General features: G+C 35.4%; 3 protein-coding genes and 1 long non-coding RNA gene across 6 annotated transcripts; 2 read left to right on the top strand and 2 right to left on the bottom strand.

Moving 5' to 3' along the window:
• The first annotated feature begins 3 nt into the window (after positions 1–3).
• Positions 4–3,484, top strand: LOC111206417. The gene is made up of 2 exons (XR_002658654.2): positions 4–468; positions 894–3,484. It is a non-coding gene; the product is annotated as an uncharacterized LOC111206417 (long non-coding RNA).
• Positions 3,277–6,241, bottom strand: LOC106439810 (protein IQ-DOMAIN 5). 2 transcript variants are annotated; one of them, XM_013881329.3, is made up of 7 exons: positions 5,973–6,241; positions 5,590–5,699; positions 5,278–5,490; positions 4,958–5,185; positions 4,749–4,862; positions 4,075–4,564; positions 3,277–3,763 (listed from the first exon to the last, which is right to left on the bottom strand). In XM_013881329.3, exons 2-7 carry the CDS (start codon positions 5,671–5,673, stop codon positions 3,672–3,674), a joined length of 1,221 nt encoding a protein of 406 aa, XP_013736783.1. In that variant the 5' UTR covers positions 5,674–5,699; positions 5,973–6,241; the 3' UTR covers positions 3,277–3,671. The 2 variants fall into 2 exon arrangements, with proteins under 2 accessions (XP_013736783.1, XP_013736784.1); XM_013881330.3 differs by having other exon boundaries at positions 5,278–5,484; positions 5,973–6,215.
• Positions 6,242–9,349: 3,108 nt separating this feature from the next.
• Positions 9,350–13,212, top strand: LOC106439809 (gamma-aminobutyrate transaminase POP2, mitochondrial). Of its 2 annotated transcripts, none has more exons than XM_013881328.3 (19): positions 9,350–9,601; positions 9,973–10,061; positions 10,147–10,231; positions 10,375–10,447; positions 10,575–10,672; positions 10,775–10,867; positions 10,947–11,020; positions 11,095–11,133; positions 11,234–11,322; positions 11,422–11,498; positions 11,583–11,657; positions 11,778–11,825; positions 11,917–12,000; positions 12,088–12,175; positions 12,257–12,335; positions 12,410–12,503; positions 12,589–12,667; positions 12,768–12,883; positions 12,971–13,212. In XM_013881328.3, the coding sequence occupies exons 1-19, from the start codon at positions 9,557–9,559 to the stop codon at positions 13,046–13,048; spliced, it is 1,503 nt and encodes a 500-aa protein (XP_013736782.1). In that variant the 5' UTR covers positions 9,350–9,556; the 3' UTR covers positions 13,049–13,212. The 2 variants fall into 2 exon arrangements, with proteins under 2 accessions (XP_013736782.1, XP_022559471.1); XM_022703750.2 differs by having other exon boundaries at positions 11,083–11,133.
• A 1,348-nt stretch (positions 13,213–14,560) lies between these two features.
• Positions 14,561–16,434, bottom strand: LOC106427503 (ribosomal RNA large subunit methyltransferase I-like). The gene is made up of 5 exons (XM_013868233.3): positions 16,060–16,434; positions 15,855–15,992; positions 15,535–15,772; positions 15,084–15,455; positions 14,561–14,999 (listed from the first exon to the last, which is right to left on the bottom strand). Exons 1-5 carry the CDS (start codon positions 16,389–16,391, stop codon positions 14,733–14,735), a joined length of 1,347 nt encoding a protein of 448 aa, XP_013723687.2. The 5' UTR covers positions 16,392–16,434; the 3' UTR covers positions 14,561–14,732.
• Positions 16,435–21,019: the final 4,585 nt, after the last annotated feature.

Here is a 21,019-nt window from a genome sequence, read left to right as displayed (position 1 = left end):
TATATGGCTGGTCCACTAACGATTAAAGATTGTACTTGTTCGATATTTTAGCTTTTGTTTTTTATTTGCAATAATATCTATTTATTTATTTTGTATACTTTAGATATCATATAGTGGATTTGTTTTAGGTGTTCAAAAAAAAAGATATCATATAGTGGTCAAACCAAAATCAAAAGAAAGGGGGCTCTCTCTTAACTCTCTTTGTATCTTTCAGAGAGAGAGTCCGACTCGATGGTCGTTCGGCGGTTGTGTCCGGCGATATGTCCCCTCTGTAGGGGATGAGGTTCTGACATCTGTTGCTTAGTTAGAACCCCTGTTCGAAAACGCGGACGCTTAGGCGCGACTCGGAGCTGAGGCAATTCGGTGACTCAAATCGGTGGACCGCACAACATCCACGTAAATCTGAAATGCGGCCGCCTAGTTCAAGACAAAATTGTGGGCCAACTGTTCTCTGTTCGCGAATTCAAGGTAATAATCTTTTTTCTTTTGCTTCTTCGTTTTGCTTGCTTGTGTTTGTGTGAAACTGATTTTAATTCTTTGTCTGGATTCAACGTACTTGTTTGTTTTTATCTTCTTTCTGTTCACGTTTTTTTATGTTATCAAAACATAGAAGACTAATGTTTCCTGTCATCAAAGTATCGAAGACTCATACATTGTAGTTCTTGTTCACACGAAGAATCATACATCGCATATAATATACATGAGTATAGTTTTTTTGTTAATGAACTTCTGAGAAATTTGATTTTAATTTGTTATTGATGGTCAGTCAAGTGTTTGTATCTAACATGATGTCTCTCTTTATATGCTCTGGTTTATAGGTATTGGTTATTGTATGTCTTTTTATTTGCCATGGTTTAATTGCAAGTTTGATCGTATTGTCCAAACTATTGCAGGTGTATGCTGCAAGATCTAATTCCTAACCCATCTTCCCAATTCATGGTGATTACTTATTTGACCTGAAGACAAAAAGGATGAAGACTTGCAATCTTTTATTGTAGTTTGTGTTTTCAAGATCAAAACATTCTGTTTTTTTTTTTGTTTATCTCATGAATTGGAAGTTTCTTTTTGTGACTTTTGAACCAAATGTATACTGGAAAAACAATGTTATTCTGTAAAAGTTATATAAGCATGTATTAAAACATATATTTGGTACTTAAACATATTATAAATATATTAAATCGTATTAAAAACTAGGCTCCGCGTATACCCCGATTACTCCCCGATTTTTTGGTAACTCGCTAGGTCCGGAGTAGCCGCCCGACTAGCGCCTAGCATAGTTCGGAACAGGGGTTAGAACAGACTGGTCGGCTTTTGGCTCCGGTGGTAGGCATTCTTCTCTGACGTTCCCACTGGCTCTTGGCTCCGGCGTCTCACTTACTTCTCCGGTGATGACGACGGCTTCTCTCCGGGATCCTTTCCCGGTCTGGTTCGATCTCTGACGTCTCGACTTCCGCTGCGCAGTCGCCTTTGTTCCAATTTCCGCTTGATCTTTCCTTCTCTCGGGTAGAGTTGTTGCATCTTCAAGCTTCCTTCTATCATCAAAGGTGCCTCGTGATTCTTGCAGGAACATCGTTATTGGAAGCGTGGTTGTCGATTGATGAAGCAGAGATCTTTTGGCATGGACTTTGACGTCTTTGGTGGCTTTGTTTTTCGGATATGTTCTCGGATTGGGCCGATTTGATGTGATCTTGTTAGTCAGGCTCCGGCGTTTTAGCCTTTGTCGGTGTGGCCTCTTAATTGCTAAAGTCGTCCGACAGCTTCTCCTCATCTATGTCCTGCTCTGGTGTGTTCCGGTGGACTGTCGGTGAGCTGCTCCGGTGAAGATTTTCCGGTCGTTGGTGACGGGTGTCGATTGTGCTTCCACGTGCCCCTCTATCTCTCTTCCGTAAGACGTGTGTTGAGGTTGACTCGAACTCCATTTCTCACTTAGGCTATTTTGTGGTTGGGTCCTCTGGAGCCTCTTGTTTTTTCTTTGTTTTCGTTTGGCTTGGCTTTTGGGCCTTTTGTGTTGTATAGCTTGGGCTTTATCCTTTATAATATTATCAGATGACAAAAAAAAAGATATCATATAGTGGTATTTAGGTTGTATAACAGAAGGTTTCAACTCTTCTTTCAGATTCATGACTAACCCAGTGTGAATATGTGTGTGTGTAAAATTCATTGTGGTAGAAAATTTCTAATAGGCTTGTAAATCTGTGTATGTGTAATTTTCAAAATCTGCTATTTCGGAGAATTACATTAATTTTTATGAAAAACAAATCGAAACTATGCTAAAACATACTCCCTTTGTTCCATATTGTAAGTAGTTTTAGTTAAAAGCACTAATATTAAGAAATTGTTGCTTTTGTAAAAAATAGTATTTAATTAATAAACTCAACCTATTATAAAAAAACTAGCATTATTTGATTGGTTACACAATATCCAACAAAAAGAAAATGTGCATTGAAATATGAAAACTACTTATATTGTGAAACAAACATTTTTTGCTAAAACTGCTTACAATATAAAACAGAGGGAGTATATCAGTAGCTAATTTGTTTATCAGAATTAGTCCTAATGTAATAATGAAGTGTTTTGCCTGTTGGTGGTGGTCGCTTACTATGCTTTTGGGAAAACATTTTGATCTGCCTTTACTCTCCGGTGTTATGTTTATAATGCTTATTCAAACAGTGTGTACTTCCAAATCTAGTAAGAGATACATATGAGGTTTAGCAACTTGAAATCTTAGGATAAAACCATCTAACCAAATACCACAACACACATGGATGTTTGCAAATTCAACACGAGTTTCAGGTTCCATAGCTTATGATCATCTCTGATAATGTATCATGTGTTTGAGGGCTCTTCGTCTTTTGTTCTGTGTGGTCCTGTGGATCCAAGAATCATGTCAATACTTGATATCGGGCAGAGATATGTCCAAAAAATCGATGAAACTAGCAAGTCAGTTGCACTCGCCTCCAGGAGTTGTACCATAGCAGACAGACAACTATAGTGTGGAAGATTATGTAGGAGATGCTCAAAGAGTGGACTTTGTTCCTACAAATATTGCTACAAGCCTCTAGCTATCTTCTATAATTCTATTGCATGTTGGCTTGCTTAGAAAACTTTCACAGGGAATACTTTTTGTTGATGTTTAGGGCTTTTTCTTTCATGATCCATTCACTTGTTGACATTTCCTTCGCTGCACTTTAATTAAATCACTTTCCCGTTTCGAAAAGATGACAAGCCAAGTGATACCTTATCATGATAATATCATCACTCTGAAACATTCGAACATATACCAAATACAACACACTATATATATCACATTGGGAAGGCCATGAGAAGCATGGTCCGTCCTCCCAACATAAAACTGTCTCACAAGATATACCCCAAACAACTTTACTTGAATAATAATAATATTACTTACCAATCCATTTAAGAATCATGGACAAAAAAGGATGGCTGACACGTAAATAACAAACAACAATGAAAGCAGAAAGACGCCAAGACGATGGTGTTCTCTTCTGATCAATGTACCACCAAGCAAGTCTGAATGTAACCCATTGTATTCTCACATGATATCCTCTTTTTCTCTTTTTTTTTTTTGTTTCCATTTTCAGAAGCTGTGTATGTACAGGAACGATGGGAGTGATAGATGGACTGACGATTCTCAGAGACTCTAGCCAGGGCTATGCAAGCCTCTGTTTTATTGGATCGGGGTTGCGTCTTTTCTGGTTTTGGGAAGATTTGGCTTTAGCTGACTGAGGTCCCAAGGATTTTCCTGCTCAAGAACGAATGTTCACAGTTTTAGCCTTAAAAAGGAAAAAAAAAGGTCAAAAGACAGCCTAAATGTTTCAAAGATCAAATGTATTGCTTCTTAGACGTATACAGATCGATTGAGGCATGGTCAAAGTCTCCACTGACGACACCTAGCTATCCTAATATCTAAGTTGTGGTCTGTATCTTTATGACTAATACAAAGCTGATTTTCTTATCACTATCACCATGTTGATAAGACTATTCACTCAACCATCAAAAAGGGCAAAAAAGAAAAGAGGAACGAATCCTAGGGGTTAGAGAAAGAGATCGGACCACTGTTTGGCAGAGATAACCGCTCCTTAGAAGCTTTATCTGGCGCTCTTGATCTTTCTTTTGGATTGCTGTGTGATCTTGGACCAGCACCAGGTCTTGAGTTAACAACTTCTACAGCAAGATCGTCTTTAGCGAGCTTTGACCTATCCTTGGACACCACTGGCACCGGCATGCTTGAAGATATTCCAGGTGAAGACGAATTACCATCTGACAGAGATGGCCCGGTTACCTTCTGACTTGAAACACCGGACGCAAGATTTGAAGTGTTTGGAATCTTGCTTGCAATCTTCATCTGAGTTTTATGCACAACATTCTCAGACTGCTCCATATTGTTTTCAGCTAATATGGCATCGTCCCTGAGGTTGCTGTCAAGATACCGATTCTCCCATGGACGAACAGCCATCCATCTTTCTAGCCAGTTCCATCCCCAGTTGTTTTTGTCAGGCTGAAAACCACTGTGCGCAGATAACTGCCGAGTTCCTGCTTGCCACTACAACATACCAAATTTATATGTAAGAGAAGAGAAACAAATATCCTTTTGCTATCATAGTGTTTTGTGAAAGATTGATCTTATAGAAGACGATCAGATAGACTATTATGGAATGTTATGATTAGTACAAAGTGAGAAAATTCAAACAATTTACTTCTAAACAAGCACATAGGTTGTGAGTAACCTGGTGAGTCAAAGCGTATGCCATAGCCCTCTCACGCTTAGCTGCAGCTTCCTGCCTCTTTAGTATCTTGGCTTGGATTTGTTCAACAGAACCAATGCTATAACACCAACCTTCCTGAAAAATGATAACACATAGTCAACATGACTATAGTTATCTTTGCAAAAGATTTTTTAAAAAAAGTAAATAACTGAGACAAGTGATCATCACACCTCTATTTCTCGAACCCTGGCTTCATCTGCAAGCTGTTGCTGAAGAATCTGCGGACCCGTTTCACTTTCCAAGGCGAGACGAACACGTCTTGCGCGAACACGAGCCTGAACTCTTACTAACGCTTGCATGCATCGAAGCGTTACAGCAGCTTGCTTTCTCACCGCGTGTCCTCTAACAAGGGCCTGAAGTCTAACCAATCCCTTCAATGCTCGTAAAGCCCTTCTAGCCTGAGAAAAAAGGTATCATCTTTCTCTCTCAGTAACGCTTGAGACAAATATTAAAAAAAAAGTTAACAGGGCGAAGAAAGTGATAATGATACCAGGAATCCTCGAAAAGCTGTTTGAATCCGAGTTGCAGCCATATGCTCCTTCCTTTGTTCTTCATTAGCAGCACCATAAGAAGTTGAAGTGGAGACCCCATTATCTAACATGCTGCTATGCGTATTGGAATCTTCAAATCCAAGTTGAAACTTTTCAGCATCAAAATCAACAGAATGGTTTCTCCCAGACCGGCTCTTGGTTGCAGTCTTCACCTTCGCCAATTGAACAAACATATAATGAAGAAAGTATACATCTCTAACCAGCAATTGGCATTTAGATAAATAGATTCTATAGGTAATGAAAGAGCATACATTATCATCCTTCTTTTTAGACTTTGACTTATCAGACTTGGTGAAACCAACCAATGCTTTAATCCATCTCCCAGAAGCACCCATTGTATCTTAAGCAAGTTAAGAGCTACCTGCAGAATTGCATTTAGCAGCTGAATTATTCAGAAATAAACAAACTTTCCTTTTTTGGGTTGAAGCAGCAATAGATACACAAGTAAGGAAACTCAATTGAGTAGCTAGATTCTTCGGACAATGTTAGGATCTCAAAATTAAAACCAAAACTTTATTGATGAATACTTTTAATCAGCAACTCTGTATTGTAATAAATAAGGAAACTTTGCAGTAAATTCTCAAATTGAGAAACGAAGAGACACGAGAGAAGAAGCAAAGTTAAGAAACTTTACCGGCGGGGAAGGAAGGAAGGAAGGAAAGATCGGGCGATGAGATCTCTTGAAAGGGTGTGTGAGTGAGTGATCTTTTATTTAGTCAGTGACCGTCTTTCTTGCCTACTTTTTCTCTCTCTCTCTCTCTAAAGAGTCTCATTTTCTCCCTCTAAAATGCGAAGAAGATTGACAGATAGGAATTGACTTGCTAGAAATTGATTTATCGTTTCGTTTCCCTCTACTCAGATACGAATGAATGATGGATAGATTGCACGCCGTCAGGGTGCTAAATTGCGCCTTGTAACCTGAACTTCTCAGCGTTTGTTAAGCTGTAAAACGCCACACAGTTTAGTTTCTTAATTCTTTTTCTGTATACTAAATAAGTTTTAAAATATTTTTATTTGAATGAGAAGACAAAAAAAGTTTCTTATCTTATGTGACTGTCTTGTCATTCTCATCTACGACATGGATGTGACTGATTTGTAATTTTTGTGACACGGATCGTTTTCTCTCTATTGTTTCATGCATCGATAAACATATATATAAACCTAATGATTTAAAACTTTGTGCTTGGTTTGTAGCGTTGAGTTACTATATGATTCAAGTTATTAAATGGAAAAACAAAATGAACATATCAACGAAGATGTCTATCTCGACAATAATAATCGGCCATAACCTGTAGCTGCAAAGCCTGCAATAGGTAAAACAAGTATACGGTAAGGCGGTAACCTTTAGACCCAAAAAAAAGTATACGGTAACCAATCACCAAAATGGAAACCCAACAATTTAGCAGTACTGAAAATGATTCTATCATCGATCTCTTACCACGATATGTTTTTTTTTAATGTTTTTTTATACTAAAAATATTCACAGAGACATAATTATTTTGTTCCTACTAACTTTAATTTAATAGGATGTAATCAACTTTGTAATTAAATAAAAAAACTAGCTGGCGTAGTTGGTGCGATTTGATATGGTAAAATGAAAAGAAACTAAAATATAAATGTAATAAAATGAGTCAATGACACGTCACTGATAAAAAATCAAAGAGAAATTGCGCTCTACACACACAAGTTATTCCATATTTAACTATATACACATGAAGGTGTTTCATTGTTTTTGTCAAAAAATCATGGACCATTATACCCCTATTCTTATTTCATAAGATATATATTGTCTGCTTATTTATTTGATAACAATACACTAAAGCTCCTCTCTCATACCACTTGACATATTATATTATTTTCGTAGTTTTTCTCCATAAAATTAAATTGTCGTATCTGGAAACCTCTTTCTTACTCCTTTATAATCAGGTTTTTGTCTGTTCGTTGTTTCCATTATCAATTAACAGTATCAATTTCTTAGTTCTCTCATTCCTAACCACCAGCAAAAGCTAAGATTTCTATGGCTCCTAGCACTGGTGTAATCCCTCATCCTCCATTTCCTCATAGGATGTTTGCCATTGGCGACGAACCTCTTGGCGTTAGGGTTACCCCTTATCACAAACCCTCAGTGTATAAACAAAATTCTAAACGCCTTCGATGAACACGAAGTCGCTTTTATTAAAGAGTCTCAATTCGGAAAGCTCGTGGAAATTGACTGGAGATAGATGTAGCTGGAGAAGAAACAGAGTTTGTGACATAAGTGTTCAATTTTTTTCCTGTGAATAAAATCGAGAGCAAAGTATCTTAGAGAAATGAAATTGGTTTGAATCCTCCATTGCCGAAACGTTGTGAAGAGGTTGAAGAAGAAAGTAGATTAAAAAGAAATCTAACAAAAGTGATTGTTTTGATAGTTATTGCTCTTGTTGGATAGACAATTACATATTTTTCCAGATAATACAAATTCTAGCCAAATATTATTTTATGTATACGGCTAATTGGGAAAATAAGTACATATACGAATATCATTTTATTTAAACGGATTATAAATAAGAAAATTGTAATACAAGTGATGTTAGACGGTTATTTTGGTGCATTGTAACAACCCAAAGGTAATAGAGGGTTACATAATTTATTAGATTGTATACTTGTTGTTAGCTGGATAATATCACTTTATAAATGTATTATAGATAAAAATGGTGGTAGATGATACACATGTGCCTCAGTTTATACGTATGGGCTTATTTACCAAATTCTGATTAATTCACACCAAGCATACAAACAAAAGCTCTTACATTATAGTTTCATATTATAAAACAAGCTAACTTCCTTACATTAGGCTAATTGTTTCTACAAACAGTTATTCAAAATTTATCCATCCAAAAATTTATTACTCCTGGCTAAACTTTAAATTCCTTACATTAGATCTTCATATCATTTAGGTTAACTTCCTTACATTAGGCTAATTGTTTCTATAAACGGGTACACAAAATTTTAACCATCCAAAAACTTACTACCCCGGCTAAATTTTATGTTACCCGTTTTACAAAAACTCGTAGACATTTAGAAAATAGATCCTAAGCTTCCATAGTATAACACAAGACCCAATCATTAATGGTTGACTCCACTCAACACCCACCATGGGTGTTGCTGCCTTCCGAGGATGTCTCCCCAACCTTTGACTTCACTACATATTTTTTCCACTTTTCTGCATGCCAAAGTTAGCTTCAACGACGCTCGACCAGTTGTCTACATCTCCCCCGAGTTTATGTTCTCCATGGTCTGGTGCTCACCACCTCCACGTTTTAAGCATGGTGCATCACCTCTAGCGATCGCATCCAGAGGAAGGACATGGTCTTGATTGCTAGACACCACAACACCTAATCATAAAACACGGATGTATTCTCATTAAACAGTAATATTCGCACCACAGTTGATATTTAATCATTACATTAAAAATTTGATCACATTTTATTTTCTGTCTAAACAATTTATTATCATGCCAATAAAGCAAGAAACAATTCAAACTATTTTTATAACCATTGTAACTGCACATCAACTAACCATTGCTTCCGACATTGAACTATTTTGTGCTTCATATGTGCTGAAGAGAAGCACAGAGTCACGGAAGAGAGATGGAGGCGCTGACGAGACGCAAATGTGCTGCAAAGAAGCAGAGGTGGAGGCGCAGCAAGTGAGCGGAGGCGCGTCTTTGGTTTCTCAGATCCAAAAAAAAGTTCGACGACATCACCAACAAGTAAGAGAGAAAACACCGGCAAGATGCTCCACCGCCTCAGACATGGTCAAGAACATGGTAAAGGAGGAGGAGGAATACGAGATTCAAATTTTGAGTATGTGGTGAAATGGTGGATTGGGAAAAAGCTTCTGTAGCTCCTCGAGAACATCGTCTGAGAGCGTCTATAAATTGACTTGAACATAGTTTAGGGACACTAAAGTAATTTTCTTTGACACAGAGAAAAACAAACCCCCACAATATTTTTGTTTTGGGTATTTTGCCAATTTCAACATTGTTTTAGGATTTTAACCTAATTAACTCAAAATCAAATGGGACTCGAAGAGATAAATAAGTAAGAAAAAGATATTTAATTTTGTAGAGTTTTCATACAAGGGAGGTGTATCAACGATGATGATCCTCCTCTGTTATTAGAAGGGAACCAATCTCAAAAGAATCAAAGGATCATTTCTACAGATTCTATCTTCGAAATGGCAGTGGTCAACAGCCTCCGACGATTGGCGCGCACTACCCAGGTTTTCTCACTCGCTCCTTTTGATTGCTTTTTAGCTGCTTCATCGTCACCCGTAGTAGATCAGGATTCTGTCCAGATTCATGTTCAAATGCTTAAAAATTGAATCTTTCTTACTTCTTTCTTCTTCTTTTTTTTGCAAGTCGTATTTTCAAATAATATTCCCATCAAACGTGACTGACTTTGTGAGAGTGTAACTTTTTGGGATTCTCCAGTAATCAAGGAACCCCTTTTTTTTTTTTTTAATTTTATAATAATAAACTACCCAAACAGTGATCTTGAAGAATTTCAAGGAATCCATTTTACTATATATTAACTCAAATAGTGATTTTGATAGATAGCTAAAAAAAATCTCTCTTTTCTATTATATGACAGGTTACTTTGCAGAGCAGGTATGCTGTTTCTTCGCAATACATGCCTGGCTCGAGAATCTTCACTACAGAAGCATCACCAGAGAAGCTTGGGTAAGTTTGGTGATTATTTTCTGTAAAAGTTTCATGCTTTTGTCAACGTGGCGATGAATAAGTGGATGAGTTTTCTGATGGGCAGGTCTAAAGGGCATGATATGCTAGCACCTTTTACAGCTGGGTGGCAGAGTGCTGATTTAGATCCTTTGATCATTGCCAAATCCGAGGTCACCCCCTTCTTTTTTCTTTTGTATAGACGATGATACATTGTCAATGTTGATACAAACAAGTGTGTGACATTTTTCTCCAAATTTTAGCAAAAAAAAAAAAAAAAAAAGACATTTTTCTTTTACTCTCATTCTTCTTACAGGGAAGCTATGTGTATGATGACCATGGCAAGAAGTATCTTGACTCTCTCGCTGGTCTATGGTGTACAGCCTTAGGTATTGTTCTTTCTGCATGCTACCACACTATTGACTTCGATGTTTCTCTTTTTTCCTTTTTGTATATTTCGCTCTTCCTAGGATATTTGTGAAAGTGTTAGCATTGACACCCCTCAAAATATTGCAGGAGGAAATGAGCCACGGCTTGTTTCTGCTGCTGTAGGGCAGTTGAACACCTTGCCCTTTTATCACTCCTTTTGGAACCGTACTACTAAGCCATCTCTGGTGAGACTTTTTACTTCTGGTGTTCTTTTATTAATAATGTTTTTTTGTACATTCTGCTGTGTAATATTTGATCGTTGTGTTATATTTTTCCTGCGAAAACAGGATCTTGCTAAGGATCTTTTAGAGATGTTCACAGCCAAGAAAATGGCCAAAGCATTTTTTACAAACAGTGGATCAGAGGCCAATGATACACAGGTTTGAGGTCCCCAAACTATATGATCTACCTTGATCTCCTTGTTTAGAAGCTTATAAATCTCATGTATGTATGATACAGGTCAAGCTGGTTTGGTATTACAATAATGCACTTGGGAGGCCTGAGAAGAAAAAGTTTATCGCGAGAAAGAAATCGTGAGAAAAGGATCCTTGCTTGTCATTTAGTGTCTTGTCTGCTTTTTATAAGATCTCAAAAGTGCTTATTCCAGGTACCATGGCTCCACTTTAATATCAGCAAGTTTGTCCGGGTAGGATGAATATAATTCCTCAGATATTCTCTTTAGAAAGGCTATAGACTCTTTATATTTGTCTAACAAATGCATCAATCTTGATCCTCTGTTCTTATAGTCTCCCAGCGCTGCATCAAAACTTTGATTTACCTGCACCGTTTGTGCTGCACACAGATTGCCCTCATTACTGGCGTTTTCATCTTCCAGGTATGAAGGATTCTAAATTCCATTATTGGTTAAAGGGAAGCTTTGCTAAAAGCTTAAGAGTGATCTTTTTATTTTAACCTTGGATAATTCTGTGTGCAGGGGAAACGGAAGAGGAGTTCTCAACCAGATTAGCCAAGAATTTAGAGGATCTTATCATTAAAGAGGGACCAGAAACTGTGAGCAATCTAAGGAAATTACGATCTTCATTTAGTAACGTTGATGTTGGCAGCTCCAATCTAACGCAAATGTCTTCTTACCAGATTGGTGCTTTTATCGCTGAACCAGTAATGGGTGCTGGCGGTGTGATACCTCCACCTGCTACATACTTTGAAAAGGTCATTTTCGGAACCTTTGTTGGCAGTGAATACCAATTCCAATGATTAATTTGTTTCATGGTTAGGTAATTGTGTATATGATGTGTTCTTTTTTTTTTTTTTCTCATTTCTGTACTGCAGATTCAAGCTGTTGTTAAGAAGTATGACATCCTGTTCATTGCTGATGAGGTATATGCATTATCTTATTGAACCATGTTTCTATCACGATGAAGAAATAGACCAAACATAATTAAAACGGATAATGATATCTTTTCTTAAGGTGATTTGTGCATTTGGAAGGCTGGGGACAATGTTTGGATGTGACAAATACAACATCAAGCCAGATCTTGTGTCCTTAGCCAAGGTGAGATTTTGTCAGATAATTTGTAGATTTCTGATCACTGTTGAGAAACTTCTCGGGACAATTGGTAAATGTTTCTAATATATGCAGGCACTATCTTCAGCTTATATGCCGATTGGAGCCATTCTTATGAGTCAAGAAGTAGCAGATGTCATATATTCTCAAAGCAACAAGCTAGGTATTGGCTAGTTAAGCTCAACTTTGTAATATTCCAATGTCCTGATACTTCAAGAAACAATTTTTGGTTTGGTTATTTCAGGTGCTTTCTCGCATGGATTTACTTACTCTGGTCATCCAGTTTCGTGTGCTGTAGCAATTGAAGCTTTAAAGATATACAAGTAAATTGGTGATTATGATTCTCGTTTCTCTATTCTTGTCTGCACTTTCTTGACGCTCAATATTCATATGACAGGGAGAGGAACATACCAGAACATGTCGCCAAAGTTTCCCCAAGGTTTCAAGATGGTCTTAAAGCTTTTGCCAAGAGCAGTCCTATTATTGGAGAGGTATAATTTCTCTTTATTGGTTGATTACTCACCAGCTTATCTATTGAAGTCTCTGATTGAACATTTTTGTGATGTTTTTTTTCAGATAAGAGGAACGGGTTTGATTCTGGGAACTGAGTTTACAGACAACAAATCTCCAAACGAACCATTTCCACCAGAATGGGGTAAAAAGTCCATCTAATAACCCAAACAAAAGTGTCTCTCCTCTCCTAAACTCATCACCTTATTAAGATCCCTACATTAATATTTAACTGATGCTTCCAGGTGTTGGCGCATACTTTGGAGCTGAATGCCAGAAACGCGGTATGTTAGTCCGTGTTGCAGGTGATGGCATAATGATGTCTCCACCGCTTATTATCTCACCTGAAGAGATCGATGAGGTATAGGTTACAATTCTTGAGACATTATTAATCTGTTAAATCTTTTTTTCTTGGTTTCCCTCATTTGGCTCTTATCATTTCGTGCAGTTAATTGATATCTACGGGAAAGCATTGAAAGCTACGGAAGAGAGGGTAAAAGAACTCAAGGCTCAGCAAAAGAAGTGAGAAGCAAAGGTTTCTGATACTGTCATGAAAGTGTGGTTTAGATTCTCCCCATGTCTCTCTGCTTGAATTATTTGCCATTTTGCTTTGCACAGTGCGCGACTTCAGTAATATCTATGCATAATAAAGCATCCATGCAAAACATAATAAATCATCAAACTTAAGTCTTCTCTCTTTTCACCACATGACAATCTATGCAAAATGGTCAGAACGGTAGAGGAGACAACCATGTACGTAGTTTGTAATACGCAAGTCTAAATATACAAGTGCATTAGATAAGGGATAAACAGCGATGTGTCATGGTGATGAGACATGGCAGTGTTGTTTCTTTTCACCCAATGATTTTTTAAAGATAGCTTCTCCGGGCGGGGACTGCATATTCAAGTAATCCTCCTTAGTAGCTTGTTTCATACACAAGTCCCAGATCAGCCACCTCCTTAACTTTTCAGATTAAGCAAACGATACTGCTTTGTTGCTATAAGCTTTTATCACCAAAGCTGTACAAACAGTCGAAATATGTGTGATGTGCAGTGTCTTGACACTTGCCAATATCAAACATTCTGATTCAAATACAATTATGATTACCTTCAAATGCTACCAAGAGGAGCTGTTTCTTTTGATAATTCTTCTGTGGCCAATTATGTTTTATATAACCAGAGGAAGATAGAACAAAAGGAAATCTCATGATTCATTGAATTATTATCGTAAACAGTAACGTATAGTTCAATCATACCTCAACTATACAATAATTTCATTTGCGGAAATTATAATTTTTTACACTTTAACTATTATTCTTTTGTTATTTTTCTTATTTTTTGTTGTTGGTACCCCATTCTTTCTAAAATTTCGGATGAAATGGATTGAAGTGGTTTTCCTCAAATAAAACTGTTCTGATTTTTTGAAATTTGTTCGTCACTTTTAAAAGAAAACTAGATTTTGATCCGCGCTTTCAAAGCGCGGATTTATTTTCTTTTTTTTTTCAATTGACAAATATTTAGCGTCATATTTCATATATTTGTGTTTTATTTTATAAAAGACTTAAACTTTTTATCTTTCTTTATCGTGTTTCATTTTAAATGACTATTTATGTTTAAAAAATTAAACTTTATTTTTTTAATGAATTAAGTTGGTATAACTCTGATGAATTAATTTTATTATGTGGTTAATATATTTAATAAAAATAATTATATACTTTTAATAAAGATTTATACTTTTCAATGAAAAAATCAATTTTTTTTTATGAATGCTTAAATTATATTAAGAAAAGAAAAAAAAATTAATTAAGAATGGTTGAAAAAAAAAATTATTTGAACTTGGACTCAATGGCCCAAAGGAAAAAAAATGTGAGAATTGGATCTGATTTCTTAATCGGTCCAAATGGCCCAAGAAAGATCTGATGTGGATAGTGGGCTAGATCCGAAAATAATGACCCAATATAAATGTGTTATTAATATTACTTGATTGCCCTTAATGAAACATGCAATGTTAATAAAGAAAGAGCAGACTAAGGTAAAAAAGACAATAGGATGCTGCTATACATACGTGAAAATGGTTCTTTCGGTGGAGCTGATACTCCAAAAAATATGTATAACATTTACTCTTGTTCCAAATAAGCTCAAACTAAATTACTATTGTCCCAAACCAACCTAAAAAAAAAAAATACAGAGATTTTTGTTGAAACGAAAACTCAGAGTACCCGAAGCAGAATATTGGAGAGGTACTGGCCTTGAGGGTAGGATGGGTCGAGAGGATGATCAGAAGCAGCTCCTGCCTCCCTAACCACAGTGATCTTCCTCCCCGCCATAGCTGCAGCGCTCTGAAGAATGCCCAAGAACTTCCCGCTCTGTGTCATGGCACCTGAACATGAGCATGTCATCAACAAACCTCCACTGCTTGTCAATCTCATCGCCAGCGAGTTGAGACTTCTGTACATTCCTGCCGCGTTATGTAAAACCTAGCAGAGCATATTCAAAACCTCAATAACTATTCCTGTAAATCAATAGAGGAAAAAGAAAAACAAAACAAGTCCAAAGCCAACCTTTTTCCTTGGAGCAAGCTTAGGAGGGTCTAGGATGACAATGTCCCATGTCTCTTCCCTTGACAGAGCGCCCTTCATGAACTCTGTAGAATCTTGTTTGAAGAAAACAACGTTCCCTGGATCCATACGGTTGAGGATGACATTCTCTCTGGCGAGCTCCAAAGCAGGCAAAGATGAATCAATACCGAGGACGGTGGTGGCACCTCCTCTGGCGGCATTAAGTGCGAATCCACCACTATAGCAGCACAGATCAAGAACTCTTTTGCCGGCGGAGATGGTGGATATGAAGCGGCGGTTTTCGCGTTGATCAGTGTAGAAGCCTGTCTTCTGTCCCTCTAGCGAGATTGCGTAAGAGATACCATTTTCCACGACCTAAGGGGGAGGGGGATAAGAAAGAAACATCATTCCCTGATGATTGTTTCCATAAAGATAGCCAAGGGGAAGCAAAGACCATTGATCTCTCGGGGAGAGGAGGGGCAGATGATGATGTTTGTGTTTGTTTCAAAGATGAGATATCAAAGCCGTCTTCTTTGAGAACATCAAGAGAGGGTCTCCAGTTGATGTGATTGATTCCGTGGATTGATGATCTCAAACAAGCCTCCACATGACTCCTGTACTTTTCAAGCCAAGCAGCGGAGGACGCAACCACAGCTATATCTCCAAACACATCCACAATCAATCCAGACAATCTAAAGACAATGATATGTTAGAAGAAGATTGAATAAAAAAAAAAACTTTGGTTGTTGAGATTTAGCGAGTGAATGAGAACACCTATCTCCCTCGCTGTTGACAAGACGATAAGCATTAGTATTATTTTCCGCGGGGAGTCCCAAACTATTCCGCAACTGAACTGCTTGAGTGATTCTAGTTTGGAGAAGCTTCTCAATGTTGAGTGCACAAGAAGGATCTCTGCCAATAAGAAGAAGAAGGAAGAATCAATATGAAGCAAAACAAAGTTGACTCCAAAGAGAGAAACCTGGTGGATTCGTGTTGGAGCTGCATAAGGCGAACACAGAACATTGAGACGGAGTTATACAAACCCCAGCCAATGGGATTCTCTGTGCCATCGGCGACAATGACAACATCTCCGGTCTGCGGAGGCGGCTTTCCGATGATCCTGTCCACGGCTCCACTGTACACCATCGGACTTCCGTCTTTGAAGAGCTGCGTCTTTCCCTTTTTAAGAACCACCTTAGCTACACCTGACGAGACTGAGAGGGGAGGGCGAGAACAAGAAGATAAACAAACAATTCGAGAAGACGCAGAGAGGATGTGGTGGTGGAGCACACCCACGGCCACCATTGCCATTTTCCTCGACGTTTCCTCTTGGCTCGGTGGTGGTGGTGGTGGATATGGCCTGGCTCTTCTTTACTAATTTACACATAACCCGCTAGTGGGCTCTTATTGGGCTGGGTTTATCTATAACTAGGGCAGTGATAAAGATAGATTACATAGTTCATTTTTTCTCTTTTTCTTAACGAGGTCGCGTTTTGATAATAATGTTGCCTTCATTACATGTTTGCATTAGTATTCTGTAGCTAAGAATGTTGATTTGCTGAGAAAGTGAGAATGTGGAACCTTTTTAAGGTTTGATGTTGGTTTTTTTTTTTGGCCACCGTCCAAATTTACACGATATCAGCTTTTTCTAGCTTGAGCTAATGATTTCAGCATTTTGGAAGAAGGGAAATTGTTTAATTTTTAATATTTTAATTTTGGAAGAAGGAAAATTGTTTAGCTAATGATTGATATTTTTTTTTATTTTTTTTTAAATCACTCTGTAATTTATATGTATAATTTTAAATAATATTATACTACCTAATTAGATATGTAATATCTAGTCGATGTGTTTATTATTTGAATATAATGCTTTCATTTATTTCTCCGAATTCGAGCATATTATTTGTTTTTTTGTTTTGAATAGATTAAAGTTTTAATAAATTTTGTTATTTGATTTATTTTGGTTTTCGTTTTATCTTTTTTAATTGTCTCAATAAGATTATGTATACATTTGTTTAGTCGTCAGATTATGTATAATTTAATATATATTGTTTTGACAATAAAATAAAAAAAATATTGATCGATTAAAAATTACATAATAAATATAAAAATGATATTTTAAAAATTATGTGTATATATATATATATATTTTAAAAAATTAAATTGTAACACTTTTTAATATTTCATTTTCATTTATATATGTTTGGAGTCACTCCATAATTTATATGTTTAAAATAAATAAACTATTACTATAAATAATAATATATTATTATAGTAATTAGACTTTTGATTTTGGGTATAAAACTTTGGAAGATTACCCAATTTTGGGTTATATTGAGTAACATATTTTTCATCAAATTGAAGTATAATATTTTTGATTTTAGTTAAAATAAATTTGATTAGTTTTATTCATTGCATAGGTTCAGTTCTCCATCTTTAAAATGTAACTATACTTTCGTAAATTTTTCGTATAATTTGATATTTGGTGATTTGTAAAATATTAGAAAAAACTAAAATGATGATAAGTGAAAAGTTTCATAGATGGATATAGCCGATAAAATTTTGAAAGTTTATGAACAAATATCAATATTTTGCAAAATAATTAATTTTTTTTTTTGTAAATTTGAAGTAATTTATAATTTTTATGTGTAAATTATAAATTGAAAATTATAAGTAGTATTAAATACAAAAATTCATATTGTTTTATATATTATTATTATAAGTATATTTTGTTATACACATATAGAAGAAAAATATAAACCAAAAAGTATTAAGCCTTAATGAATTTTAGTGGTATAATAAGTTTTGTAAAGTTTGTATTTTTTTATTTATTTAGTTTGATAAAAATTATATAGAAAATTTAAATAAAAATTAAAAATTTAACAAAAAAATTAGGAAAAAATGAATAAAACATCAGAATATTAGTGATTATAAATATTTTAGTTCATCAAAAGTATCTTGGTTTATGTTATTTAAAATTATTTTTAAGAGTATTCAAAAAAGATTTGATATAAGGAAAATATTATCTTACTGTTAAAATATATTTTATTTTGTTTAAAATTATATTTTAAAGCGATGATTATTTCTTTTTAGTATCAATATTTTTTTGTAAACTTTCCTTTTTATGGAAGCATATTACATATATAATATTTTCATGCTCATATATTTATAAAATATGTTTTCCTAAAATATGGTTTTCCTTTTGTAAGTATGTTTTTCCTTTATTTATTTTATAAATATTTCCTTTTTATGATATATGTTATTTTGAAATATAGGAAAGGAAATTAAAATTAAAACCCTAATTTACATAAATTAAAAAACTTTTGAAATAATGGTAATTAGATATTATATTTTTAATTCATTAAAGACACCTCTGAAAATAACTATTGTAAGAACTAACGTGAGCGCGACAAGTAGGAAACTGACTTTTCAAATAATATTTTATTTTGTTTAAAATTATATTTTAAAGCGATGATTATTTCTTTTTAATATCAATATTTTTTGTAAACTTTCCTTTTTATGTAAGCATATTACACATATAATATTTGCATGCTCATATATTTATAAAATATGTTTTTCTAAAATATGTTTTTCCTTTTGTAAATATGTTTTTCTTTTATTTATTTTATAAATATTTCATTTTTATTATATATGTTATTTTGAAAACATAAGAACGGAAATTAAAATTAAAACCCTAATTGAAATAAATTTAAAAACTTTTGAAATAATGATAATTAGATATTATATTTTTAATTCATTAAAGACACCTCTGTAAATAACTATTGTAAGAATTAACTTGAGCTGAAACTGACTTTCCAAATAATATTATAGAGATGATTGAATTTTTGATGCGTTTCAGCAATTTTCAGCATGAGTTTTGTTTATTTTCCATCCAAAGGTATCTAACAGTGTTTTACGTATCTCCAGCTTTCTTCTGCGTAACTTTATTATACCGTATAGATAGATAGCATTGTCATACAAACTTTTGACTGCTATGCGGAGATGTGGTAGCTCCACATAAGTATTGTTTTTATGAAAATATTCTTGTATTCCATGGATAATTCTTGGTGCAGGCGAAACGGAAGAGGAGCCCTCAACCAGATTAGCCAAGAATTTAGAGGATCTTATCATTAAAGAGGGACCAGAAACTGTGAGTAATGTAAGGAAATTACAATCTTCATGCAGTAACGATGATGTTGGCATCTAAATCTAACGCAAATGGTCTTTTTACCAGATTGGTGATTTTATCGCTAAACCAGTAATGGGTGCTGGTGGTGTGATACCTCCGCCTGCTACATACTTTGAAAAGGTCATTTTCAGAACTTTTGTTGGCAGTAAATACCAATTGCAATGATTAATATGTTTCGTTGTTAGGGGATTGTGGATGTGATGTGTTCTTTTTCTCATTTCTGTACTGCAGATTCAAGCTGTTGTTAAGAAGTATGACATCTTGTTCATTGCTGATGAGGTATATGCGCTATCTTATTGAACCATGTGTACTATCACAATGAAGAAAACAAAAAGATATCATTATCCGTTTTCTTTATGTTTGGTCTATAAGGTGATTTGTTCATTTGGAAGGCTCGGGACAATGTTTGCTGTGACAAATACAACATCAAGCCAGATCTTGTGTCCTTAGCCAAGGTGAGAGTTTGTCAGATGATTTGTACATTTTTAACCAGTGTTGAGAAACTTTTCCAAACGATTGGTAAATGATTTTTAATAAATGCAGGCACTGTCTTCAGCATATCTGCCGATTGGAGCCATCCTTATGAGTCAAGAAGTAGCAGATGTCATATATTCTCAAAGCAACAAGCTAGGCATGTATTTGTTATGCTTAACGTAGTAATATTTCAATGTCCTGATCTTATGAAACCATTTATGATTTTGGTATTTCAGGTGCTTTCTCACATGGATTTACTTACTCTGGAAATCCAGTTTCATGTGCTGTAGCAATTGAAGCTTTAAAAATATGCAAGTAAGTTCGTCGCTTTGTTCCTTTACGCAAATGAGCCAGTTTTAAATTGCTTGTTTATGTTTTTCGTGTCTCTATACTTGTCTTCACTTTCTTACGCACATATTCATATGACAGGGAGAGGAACATACCAGAACATGTCGCCAGAGTTGCCCCATGGTTTCAAGATGGTCTTAAAGCTTTTGCCAAGATTAGTCCTATTATTGGAGAGGTATAATCTCTCTTTGGTTAGATACTCACTACCTTTTCTGTTGAAGTCTTTGATTGAACATTTTGAGATGGTTTTCAGATAATAGGAACATGTTTGATTCTTGGGATTATTTTACACACAACAAATCTCAACTGAAGAGATCAATGAGGTAAGTTATATACAATTCTTGAGACATTAATCTGCGTTAAATCTTGTTTTTCTTTTCCCACATTGTTTTTATTTTTAAATCATCTTCGCAGTTGATTGATATCTATGGGAAACCATTAAAAGCTACGGAAGAGAGGGTGAAAGAGCTCAAGGCTCAGTAAAAGAAGTGAGAGACAAGAGTTGTAATGCTGTCCACGAAATAGTGGTTTAAAGTATTCTGACATGACTTTCTTCTTGAATTGTTTGACATTTTCTTTGAACAATTCACGAATTCGGTTTATATGCATAATAAAGCATCCATGCAACATAATAAATCATCTCTTTTCAACCATCTCACCACATGACAATCTATGCAAAATGGTCTGAACGATAGAAACCATGTAGTTTCTAATAAGCAAGTCTAAATTACCGCATTAGATAAGGAATAAAGAACAATGGCCCACAACGATATGATCAAAACCATCTAACCAAACCAAAGATGGTTTCATTGTCAGACTTTACCATGTTTGCTTCCAGTGCCACAATAGCTGTGAAATGTTTTTTATTCATCCAACGATTTAAAAAGGTAGCTTTCTGGGAACGACCGTGATGTTTAGTTCAGGGTTT

This window comes from Brassica napus, chromosome C5 (genome assembly GCF_020379485.1).
Source record: "Brassica napus cultivar Da-Ae chromosome C5, Da-Ae, whole genome shotgun sequence".
Lineage (NCBI taxonomy): Eukaryota > Viridiplantae > Streptophyta > Magnoliopsida > Brassicales > Brassicaceae > Brassica > Brassica napus.
The sequence above is the reverse complement of the archived record's forward strand: the minus strand, read 5'-3'. Positions and strand labels throughout refer to the sequence as shown.